This window comes from Phyllostomus discolor, chromosome 9 (assembly GCF_004126475.2).
Source record: "Phyllostomus discolor isolate MPI-MPIP mPhyDis1 chromosome 9, mPhyDis1.pri.v3, whole genome shotgun sequence".
In the NCBI taxonomy this organism is placed as follows: domain Eukaryota; kingdom Metazoa; phylum Chordata; class Mammalia; order Chiroptera; family Phyllostomidae; genus Phyllostomus; species Phyllostomus discolor.
The window spans coordinates 4,600,666-4,613,076 of NC_040911.2; the positions used below are offsets into that span (position 1 = coordinate 4,600,666).

The 12,411-nt window shown below is 40.2% G+C and overlaps 1 protein-coding gene across 1 annotated transcript in view; it reads right to left on the minus strand.

The window, feature by feature from the left end:
* DOK6 (docking protein 6) overlaps positions 1–12,411 on the minus strand; it is a 248,658-nt gene that overhangs the window by 83,852 nt on the left and 152,395 nt on the right. The window contains exon 5 of the mRNA XM_028524496.2: positions 12,051–12,240. Coding sequence (XP_028380297.1) covers positions 12,051–12,240 — 190 coding nt within the window. The remainder of the gene's footprint in view (positions 1–12,050; positions 12,241–12,411) is intronic.

Consider the following 12,411-nt stretch of genomic DNA (forward strand, 5'->3'; position numbering starts at 1 on the left):
GTTCAATTCTAAACCAGCCCCGCAGACCAGGCAAAATTAACCTCCGGTTTCCAGATGAGGAAACGGATGCTCAGAGGAGGGAAGTGTCTCACACAAGGGGATTTTTAACCCAGAATGGTTTGCCTGCGATTTCATGGTCTGGCCTAAACCCGTGATGTTGCATGATCTCGAGGTGCGAAATGTATAATGTCATAATGCCCAATTTGGCCAGCTACAAAGGTTTGTTTTTTTTTCTTTTCATTCTAGTGTTTTCCCTCTAAGGGATGGGTTACCTAAATTGTATTTATTACAATAAAAATAGCAAATAAACCAGAACTTCACATCTCTCCCCACTGATTTTTGTCTCTTTGATTCTGGCTATCACTCCTTGATTCAACGACTATTACTAAAGTTTGGAAACTTTTTGAAGGAGAATTAAAAAAAAACCTAAAATGAAGGCCAAACTGTCATTGGGATCCCTACAGACCAATTAATGAAAAGCAATTCACACTGAAGTATGTGTGGGTTCAATAAAAATGTATTGAACTTTAAAGTTAATGGAGCAAAAATTAAGATCAGAGCCTCCATTCCTTGATAAGAACAGCTTCCTAAGTCATTTAATTAATGTTTTATCCTAGGGGAAAAATATTAGTCCCAGTATCATAGTAGCAAGACATTTACCAAATTAAACACAGGAAAAAGGCACCAAGTTCCTGAAAGGCTTTGTCTTAACATTGCTTCTTTGGAATTACAGAAAACATTTATGTCGATATGTTACTTGTAAACATCACAGACATCCCCCGTGCAAGCTGTTAAGGGAGAGGGGCTTTCTTATTCTCTGTAACATGCAGCTGAAACCCAACTGAACAGTTCCATTTACATTTTTTGTGACATCAAAAACTCCATTTCTTCTCCGGGAGGCTTGAAACCATTTGCCAATTCTCCGATGAGAACGAGAGAAACGGAGACGGCTAAAACACAGTCCCTGTCCTTAGTGAGGCCAGAGACAGATCAACCACGGAATACAACATAACGTAGGAATTGTGCAATGATAGGGAGATATTCATTTAGCGAGTGGGTACTGAAATCACAGAAGGGTCTTATGTATTATAGGCTACATATGTAATTTAAAAAATAATAATAATGCTAATCTAACTCTCAACAGCTTAACAGAACAAAGGTTTATTTCTCCCGGAAGCTGTGTCTGATGTCATTCTGGGCTAATCAGCAGGACAGCTACATTCAGAAACGTAGGCTGCCACAATCTTGTGTCTCCCATGTCTCAACACCAGACCATGTCAGCTGCCATAGCAGGCAAAGGGCAGGGAAGGGCCCCGACAGGCATGATCTGGACTGAATTGTGCACCGCCCCCCAACATTTGTGTATATTGAAGCCTCTAACCCTGATGTGGCTACATTTGGAGACAGGGCATTTCCGGAGGTAATCAGGCTAAATGCGGTCATAAAGGTGGGGCTCTGAACCACTAGGATGAGGGACCTTATGAGAAGAGACGCCAGAAAGCTCAGTTCTCCTCCTTTCTTTCCCCCCGTGTGAGGACACAGTGGAAAGGCGGCTGTCTGCAGGGCAGGAGAAGAGCCCTCACACGGAGCCTTTACAGCTGGCACCTTGATCTCGGACTTCCAAGCCTCCAGAACTGAGACAGCGCACCATTAAATGTCTGTTGCTGAAGCTGGCCAGTCTGCAGCATTTTGTTAGGGCAGCCCCACTTGATAAGATGTTGGAATTCTTTGGCTCGGAGGGAACGCACGTTACTTCCATGGGCAGCCCGAGGGCACAGCAGTGTCTCTCACGTGGTCCTAGCTATCAGGGAAGGGGCAGTAGGTGGGCTCTCTGGCAGGCGGGACTGCCTCCGTGATGGCCCTGGTCAGCCAAGATCCCTTCTCTCCCCTCTTTCTGCACACCAGAGTCCTTCCCAGAGGGGACGAACCCCAAAGCAATCTGTGCAGCCGTTGATAGTAGCTCCAAGTCCAGAATCTCGGCGATGTGCAGTAGTGTCTTTATCAGCCCAGGCGTGACTCCTCTTGGTTCCAAAGGAATGATCTAAAGGAAAGTTTTCTGTCTCTACCGGCCCTGACCCAATGGGGAGTGGTTGAAGAGGAGCAGAAAGCCTACTACCAAAGCAAACACTCCCCTGCAAGCAAAGGAGGGATAGGAGACATGGCAGGCAGGACTGGTCCTGCTAATTTCGGAATGCGGTTTGCCAGAGAGCCTGAGGGCCTTTGCCCTGCTGGTTAACATGGACCCTGGACCTCTGTTAGCCCTTGGGGAGGAACTGACTTGCTCCTTATCCTCCTGGGCTCTGCTCTCTGGCCCTCTAGGAAGATTCTCCTTTACCCTTCTCCTCCGTGGCCATGTGTGAAGTGGACAGTGGGAAAATATTCCCCTTGGGGCTTAGCACACGTCTCTGCCCTGCAAAGTTTAAGTGAGGGATCTGAGTATTATCAAGTCTTAAAACGTCATAAACATTTTAGGGCTTATGTTTTGTTTTGGTTTTGGTTTTGCCCCCTGTAAAAGTCTGTCAAAGTGCTATTAGGTGTTAGTATATTTATTTCCAGTTGAGCACATGAACCAAAAGCAACATGGTCTTTCTGGAGTGTTTTTGAATACACACTCTGAAGATTTGCCGTAATATTTTTTTTCTTCCCTAAAACTCTTTCTTTTGATTTAAAGTTGCTATCATGACCTTATCGTGTTCTGTAGGAGCACACTCGATTCTTTACCCTGGGTCATTTTTATCTGATTAACAGATTACACCAGGCATCATACCCTTAAACTGCTTTCTATACCTTCTCATACTTGAATCAGTCAAAAGGACACCTAACCTACCTTTTCCCTTGAAGCTGGTTTAACTCGCTCTTGTCACTTAAAGATTTTCTTATTTTTTTCTCCTGCACTTTGGTAAGTCAACATATTTATCTTATCCAATTTTGCAGGATTTTGAATGTTCCAGATCCCTTTCCTTTTTGCTTGCATGTTCTCTGTTGTTGATGAAAAAAACCACTATACTCTTTTCCACAGGGCCCCACTGCTTTGCCTTCCCCCCACGAGTGCGCGGCATTCCAATTTCTCCACCTCCTCGCCACCACTGACCATTTTCTGTTTGTTTGTTTGTTTGTTTGTTTGTTTGATAGTAGCCCTCTCATGGGCGTGAGGAGGGCTCACTGCAGTTTTGGTTAGCATCTCCTGAAGGATTAGTGACAGTGAGTACCTTTTTGTGTGCTTATTGACCGTGTGGATCTTTGGGGAAATGTCGACTCAAGTCCTTTGCTCGTTTTTTTAATTGGGCTATTTGTTTTTTGGTTGTTAAGTCTAAGAAATTGTCTATATATCCTGAATATTAATCCCTTATTGATATACAATTTGTAAATATTTTCTCCCATTCTGTGCGTTGCCTTTTTACTCTGCTGCTATTGCTGTGTGATGCACAAATTCTTTATGTTTTCATTAAGTTCACTTTGTCCACTTTTTCTGTTGTCGCCTGTGCCTTTGTTGTCATATCCAGGAAATTGCTGACAGATCCCAAGTTGTGGGGCTTGTATTCCATTGCTTGTAAGAATTTTATACTTGTAGCTGTTACTTTTAGGTCTTTCATCCCTTTTGAGTTAATTTTTGCAGATGGTGATATTTAAGGGGCCAACTTCCTTCTTTTGTGTGAAGATGTAGTTTTCCAGCACCATTTTTCTTGAAAGGACTGTGTTTTTCCCATCAAATGGTCTCGGCATCCTTGTCAAAAACCAATTAACCATATGTATAAAACTCTTTCCTTTTTTAAAATGTATTTTTAATTTAAAGATTTTACATATAGTAATCTCCACTCTTTGCCCTATAGAGTTCACTGGGTTATGACAAACGTGTAGAATTCCATATCCACCACCATAAAATCAAGATAAAACAGAGTTCCATTACCCTCTGCATTTCCCGTATGTTGTGGTTTTACAGTCACTCCCTCTCCATACCTCACCCTCAGGCAATTGTTGGCCTCCTTTCTCTATTGACTTTCTCCAGAATCGAATGTCATTGGGGTCAGAGAGTCTGCCCGCCTGGGTCTGGCTTCTTTCACGCAGAACAGTGCACCTGCAATACATCCATCCCATGGTGTCTACCGGTCACTCGTTCCTGTCCCGGCTGAACGGCTCTCTGTTTACGAACTTAGCCCGGCCAGCTTATCCGCTCCGTGAAGGACCTCTGGTGTGTCTAGTTTTTGGCCACGATGATAAAATTAGTATACACATTCATGTAAAAGGTTTTTTTAAACGAACATATATTTTTTATTTTTGTTGACCAGATACCTAGGAGCAGAATTGCTGGATTATATGTCAAGTATATATTTATGTTTATTTAAAAAATGCTAGCATCGCATTCCAGGATGGCTATCCCACCAAAATTATAGGAGAGCTCCCTATGCCATACATCCTTGTCAGTACTTGGTATTGTCAGACTGTCCTTCTCAATTTTCGCCATTCTAATGGGTACCTAGTTGTATGTCATTGCGGTTTTAACTTACATTTCCCTAATGACTAATGAGGGTTGACATCTTTTACTGTGGTTAATGGTTAATCATATATCATTTTGGTAAGGTGCTCAAGTCTCTTGCCTATGTTTAAAACTAGATTGCAATTTTTTTATTTTTGAGTTTTGAAGTTCTTGATATATTTGGAGTGCAAATGCTTAGTCAAATATGTGACTCCCAAATATTCTCTCCAGATCTGTGTCTGTCTCTTCACTCCCTTAAAAATGTCTTTTGCAGAGAGAACTTTCCCATTTGGATCCAGTCCAATTTGTCTTTTTTAAAACTATATGCTCTGATATCACATTTCAGAACTTTCTCCTTCACATTTCATTTTAACTAACTGGTCATGCATTAGAGGAGAAAGAACGTCTCTCTGTATCTGTGAACAAAACAGGTGTAGGGAGAAACGAAGCCGACCTGTGACATCATGGAATCCTTGATGACAGCACACGTGGCCGCATTCATTAACCATTATCCTACAGAAACCGTACTGTAACATTTCAGCCCTCTTTTACATTTCCGGCTGGTAAACATCTGTAACCAGACTTTTTCCAGCCTTCCAAGAAGACACGATATCACCAAAGTTAGTAAGATATATATATTTTAAGCACCAGTTTTGTTATATAAAGCTTTGTGCTGAATAGGGGAGTTATATGTTGAATAATAATTTTTTTTAAAAAAGATTTTATTTATTTATTTTTAGAGAGGGAAGGGAGGGAGATAGAGAAAGAAACATCAATGTGTGGTTGCTGGGGGTCATGGCCTGCAACCCAGGCATGTGCCCTGACTGGGAATCCAACCTGCGTCACTTTGGTTCGCAGCCCGAGCTCAATCCACTGAGCTACGCCAGCCAGGGCTAGTTGAACAATAATTTTATGAAAAGGATTTTGGGCTCACATGCATTCTGTTACACAGGTATTTGAACTCATCCTGATTTTTGCTTACCTTGTCTAAGAGATGACATGAACTGAGAATGCTGCTTCAGCAGTTAAAAAGTCATTTTGTCTTTCACAGGATAAAATGGCACATAATCACGAATCCTAGATTTCCTCTGCAGGTATGTATATCTGTTTTGACTTTTTTGGAAAGTAAGCTTGCATGGCAAATTGGTTGTTTCATGCTCTTAAAATGCAAACGTACCATCATTCTAGTAAAAGAGCGGTTGCTCTAAACTAGCGTGGGACTGAGAATTCATCCCCCCAGTGCCATGCCCCTTGGAGGGAGACCCCCCCCACGAGATTCCTGGTTCTTATTCTCCTTGATCCTCCCACTCCGTATGGACTCACTGAGGCTTACAGTGGTGTGTGGTTGCAGTTATGAGGATGTGTGAGGTGTGTTTGTCCGGAAAGAATGATCTAGATCTAGACCTACTGTTCATATTTATATTTTAGTGTTATAGTAGAATTTAACAATGCAGTTAAAAAACCTATCAGTGAAATAACATATTTTGATATATCCAATTTTATTACTTTCCAGTACATGCAGTAAATATGAAGAAATGGCTAACAATTGCTACTTAATGACATACCTGTGCAAAGAGCTTTTATGTCTGTGAAAGATGCATGAGTGAACCCTTCTGCCCTTAACTCTCTTTAACCAGAGTGAGCTGGTCTGGGATTTATAAAATAGATGCACAAAAAATGACCACTATCCCAATTATTAATGGATAGAGAACACCCAAAATTCAGTGAAGGAAAAATTGCAAGTGAACAGCATACACAAGGACAAGCCTCCAATCACAAAGAAAAGGAAACAAACAAAAGAAAAAAAATAAACTATCAAAGCCATCTATCAAAACAGAAACATCTTAAATCATCACTTTAATGTCTGTGGCTATGGGGTCAGGAGGGGCATGCTTTGCACGTTAGTGGATGTGTGGACGGACAGCAGTTTCCTTGAAAGCAATTTACTCTTTTGTGAAGAACCTTGGAAATGGTCACATCCTTTGACCCAGTGGTTCTTCATTAAAAAGCCCGTGCTAAGAAAAGGATCAGAGTGTTGCACATCTTTTCACAGATGGTCGGTGTGGCTTTATTTATTAATAGTTAAATCTGGAAACATCTTAATGTTCAATTAATGATGGTGTGGCCATATGCTCAGGTACCATACAGCTATGAGAAGCTGGATTTTAAAGGACTTGGAGACTACTTCTCAATATAGTATTAAGTGGAATTATAGGATACCTTTCATTATATTGATTTAAAAATATATTGGAAAGATTACATGAAAATATTAAAAGTAGTTGTGTCAAAATGGAGAATTGAGTGATTTTAAGCTTTTCTTTACAACTTCTCCCTCAAAAGTCTGTATGAAGTTTGTAATCAGACAGTGCAAGGTATTAAAAACATCTCAGTACCAACATAAATGGATATTTCCAAAGAAAACAATTAAAGTTCAAAGCCTGCCCTGCCTATAAAAACAGACTTCAGACCTTACTGTACCCAGGAATAAAGGCCTGGTTGCATCTCACTGCTTCAAGACCCCTCCGCCCACCCACAGACAGCTCACGGCTCTGCCTTCTCCCCGGGGAAGCGTTTTATTATGGAAGTGTCAAGTGATCATTCTCAAACGTCCAAATAGCGTGAAAAAATATACAGGGATAGCAGAGCCTCTCCTTTCTTTACCCCACAATTTTTTTTAAATTTTCAAAGCATTGGGGTATAATTTGCATATAATAAAACCAGTATTTAGTCAATGGTTCCATGGTTTGTTTTGACACATGTCAGGACACAGGGCATTTCTCATCCCCTCCCAAATTTCACGTTTGCCCTTTTGCAGTCTGTCCCTTCCAACCCCCAAATGCAGGCAACCACAGGTCTGCTTGTTGTCACTACACATCAGCTGTGCTGTTGTATAATTATCTGCCAAGGGAATCATGCATACTGCTTAGAATAATGTGTTTGAGATTCATCCACGTTGTGTGTCATTGGTAGGTACCCTATTTCGTGGTATAACTGTATCCTAATCTGTCTATCGACCCTCGTATTGATGGCCATTTGGATCGCCTCCAGTTTCTGACTGTTACAAGTACAGCTGTTTTGACCCTTCAGGCACCAGTATTTATATGTCGTTTTTGAATGGTTGGTGGGTAAATATCTAGGAGTAACAGTGCTTTGTCATATGGTACATGTAAAAAAACACTAAACTATTAATGGAAGTGGTATTCCATTTTCATTCACATCAGCTGTGAGAGAGGGTCAGGGTTACTTCATTTCCACCGGACATTCTCAGGTGTTTTGTTGCTGTTGTTTTGTAGGGGAGAAGAGGGCCTGGTGTCTCTTTGTGGTTTTAATCTGTAGTTCCTTGTGACTAATGAAGATGAGCATCTTTTCTTGGACGTATCGTCTATCAGTATATCTTCTTTTGTGACCTGTCCAAATTGTTTTACCTTTTTAATTACAAGGTTGTCTTATTTTGTGTTGTAAGAGTTCCTCAAGGATGATGAACATTAGTTATTCATTAGATACATGTTTTGTGAGTTTTCCCCCTTTTTATGCTTGTGCTTTTGTATTTTCTTTAGGGTGGCTTTTGAGGGCAGAAGTTGTTTGTTTTGGTGAAGCCCACCTTCTCAATATTTTTTTCTATAGATCATGTTTTTGGTGCAGCACTGGAGAAATCATTGTTTGTTTCAAGGTTACAAATATTTTTGTTTGTTTTCTTCTCTAAGTTTTATAATTCCAGCTTATGTATTGAGATCTATACCCACTTGAAATTATTTTGGGGTGTGTGGTGAAGTGTATCAGTCAGCTTTAGCTGCCGTAACAAAATACCATACACAGGATGGCTTAAAGAACAGAAATTTGTTTGCTCACAATTCTGGAAGGTAGCATTCCAAGATCAAGGTGCCAGGTGAGTCAGTTTCCGGTGCACACTCTCCTCCTGGCTTGTCCAAGAGATATTCACCTTCTCCCTGTGTCCTCACATGGCAGGAGAGAGAGAGAGGACAGCTTTCTGCTGTGTCTTTTCTTCTAAGGTCATTAATCCCATCACGAAGGTCCTACCTTTATGACCTCATTTAAACTGAATCATCTTCCAAAGGCCCCATCATGAAACACCATCATATCCAGGGCTAGAGATTCAACGTATGAATTTGGGGGGCGGACACAATCTAGTACATACAGTGAGATAAGAGCTGAAGCTCGTTTTTCTCCCTTGCAGGTATCCAGTCGGTCCAGCACTGCTGTTTCTTTTCCATACTGAGTATCCTCAGCATATTTTTAAATTTAAATTGGCTCTATATGCAGATGTCTGTGTCTGAGGTCTTCACTCTTTCCCATTGATTGTTAGGTCTACCCTGATGTCAATGCCATACTGTCTGGATTATTGCAGCTTTACAGCGAATCTGAAAATCGGGCAGTGGAAATCCATCAGATATGTTCTTCTCCAAATTGCTTTAGCTATTCTAGGTTTTTTTGCAATTTTACATACATTTTAGACTCAACTTGTCCTTTGCTTCAGAAAAGGCAGCTGGAATTTGTTATTGTGAATATACTGAGTCTGTAAATTGATTTGGAGATGATTTTCATCTTAACAATATGGTGTCTTCAAATTCATGAAGATGGCCCACATCTCCGTTTAGTTTGGTCTTCTTCAATTTCTCAGTCATTTTATAGTTTTCAATGGACAGCTCTATCACTTTTTTTCTTAAATCACCTATATATATTTCATATTTTGATGACATTATAAGAGGTATTTAAGATTTTTTCCCTTCCAATTACTCATAGATCATATATAAGATAAATTGATTTTTGTATATTGATCTTATATGCTGAAATCTTGCTAAATTCCCTTCTAAGTTTTAGTAGCTTTTGGTTGAGATTACTTTATATTTTCCCCTTAATATTTTAACATTAAAGAAGTTTGATTGTCGTTGCTATACACTCTGATTTTTCCACAGGCAATAATATTGAGTGTAATCTCATTCCAAAGAATTACACATGGTAAATTAGAGAGTTCTGGTGTATCTGCTGATTCTTCAAAAATAGGCTACTGACTCATAAATCTTGTTCCAAGCACCAGTTAGTATAAGGACAGCTACTTGTTCCCCGCCCCCCACCTTGTTTGTGCTCCAATGTCTTCTTGTACCTTTCCATTCTCCCCTGGCCTCCAGCTCCTGCCTCATGATGGGAGACACCAACTTCTGACTCCAGATGTTGAGTTTATAATGATCTATCCAGCATCAGAACGCAAGATTCTCCCAAGCTTTTTGCTTGGTTTCTTTCTCGTCACATTTCCCGTGTTTTTGGCTAAGGCTATATCTCAGCAGAGCTCTTAACAGAGAGAGCTCTCCCTAACTAAGGACAAGCTTCATTCAGAAACTAGAAAATGGCAAATTCTATGAATTCTGATGAAGAGTAGGTAATGGTAATTCCTCAGTGGCCACCCTGTGACAATACCACATGTGCTTCTTTATATTCACAAAGTCACTCAACTTCTCCGCACACATCTAGGGAGCAGAGATTAGAATTCTCCCGATGGAAACAAAAGAACTGAAAGCCAGAGTGGCCAAATGGCACAAGCTAAACACTAACAAGTGACAGAGCTCTGATGTAAATCTAGTGTTTCCTAATTCCCAGGGCCCACAGGATTATGAGTATCGACATAATTTCTAGACATTGAGATATTTGATCTTTAAGAGTTTTTTTTTCCACAAATAAATGAAGTATTGCCTTCTAAACCAACCCCCCCCCCCAAAAAAATAAGCAAAAATAAAAACCAAACACGAAAACCTTGAGGACCAGTATATCAGTCATACTGATATATTTATATTTTTTCATGTATCTTAAAATTATTAAAAATCAGCAAGATCAGAAAAAAGTTAATATTGAATGTCAGATAAGCCAGACTGCACATCAAGTAATTTGATGTTTTGAGAAAATCAATTTAAAAACCTATGAGCACCCAGTATGTTCCCCCTAGAAAGTTTTAAGGAACAAGGTAAAAACGGATGCACACAGGTAAACATGGAGTGAAATTTCTGCATAACCACTCTAAAAAATAACTACTTGCTTTTGAAAACCCTGAGGAGTCTACTGAAATGAGGAAGCAGACAAGGTAGTTGAAGTGTTCCACATAAAACAGGAAAATAGGAGAACCCAGGAGAAAGATCCAGGCAAGGGCACCCTGGGGGTAGTGTTGCTAAATGATGAAAAATACACTCTCCCTTTTTATATATACATACATTAACTTTTAAGGCCTGCAAAAATAATGTATCATAAATTTAAGAGTCAGTGAAACTCTAACCTGCAAAACTATAATTTTCATAGCTATGCAATTTTTAAAATAGTGTGCAGGTATAAAATTTTTCATTTTCTTAGGAGAATTTTTATCTCCTAATACTTATCTAGAATGTGATTACACTTCCACTGTGGATACCTAGGCAGATATAGCTAGACAGCTGGGTGAACTCCTCGCCACTAAGTAAACACAGGATTGGAGGTTTTAGAGAAATCAGTGTGGTAGAGACTTTAATGCTACCTTAGTGCAAAAAGGCTCCAGGCTCGTATAATGACTTCTGCTCAAGCTTTTTCGTTTTCCCTTAAGATATTAGAAGACATCTGGTCTACCCTAGATGGCTTATTATTAGAACCTGACTCTGACTAAGTACTTAGAGTTGTGTAAGAAGGAAACTTGTGAAATTAAATTGCTATATCAAGTGCAACAAAACTTCACTGTAATTACCGTACGGCGCCACAGATTCATGATCGGAATGTGATCGATCACACCTCCAGTGTGAATACGGATACATTAAACATCTCTCATGTAGAATCCCCAAACCTAGATCTTGTCCGGGATGCGGGACCACAACGTCACACAGGCGTCAGGGCATAGAGACACTGAGCTAGTTGGTTGACGCTCCTGTTTGAACCGTGTCTGTGAATAATGATGGTGAAGCAAGCATTCATTCCAGACATTTACGGATTCCAACCGTGTGCCATCATCAGGAAACCAACGTATTCACCTTGATATACCAAGTTTAACGTCTGAGTTGCCAAGCCATAAACTATGGATTTTCCAACACGTGTTCAGTTATTCTGAATTAATATTTATAGTTAGTCATGGTATTCACATAAACACCTGGATAAATGGATGTTCATTAACTTATTTCAAATCCAAAAAGTAATATTTAAGCAATTCTCTGTAAAACTTCTTTCAAGGCTGTCTGCATATAAAACACTCACAAAACAATGCTGGTAAGGACATGCTGAATTTTATGGGAGTTTTAGTGTACTAAAAATGTACTAAAATGTAATACTTTAAGTATTACACTTTTAATAGTATCACAAACTACATTGATTTAAATAATTATGAAACTAGTTTGATGTGAGCCTAAGAGACTGAAATTACTTTGAATGGGGTAATTCCCTAACCGTAGAATTGACACAATTTTTTAATTCTAAACTAGAATCTTTATGTATCGGGTGAATTGTACATTTTATACAAACAACAGTCACCCTGGACACTGGTGGATGGAGCCTTTCCTTCAGGAGTCTGCCTGACACATACCTCCTGCCTTTGGTCTCAGCACTCAGCACTTACCTTCCTGACTCAAAGGTGAACCACGTCGAGTCCCGCCCATATCTCCTCAGTGAGCTGAGAGGCCACATCACCAGTTTGACCTTGGCATTGTGGATATCCCAGAGATAGATATTTTCATGAGTGATCTGCATTGTGCATTCGCCATAAATATCCAGATTCGGTGTGGGCATCAGATAGACGTTGAACCGCTCTGCAAGGAAGCAAAGAACGGAGAGAGGAGGCGTGACCACGCGGCACCAGGTTACCTTGTCCTCAGAGCAGTTCTGTGCCCCTGCGGACACCAGTGTACACTGGGAAACACCGCTTTCTTCCCCTGCAGCATGTCAAAGAAGGAGTTAATGAAAGTACTCTTAGTCATGAA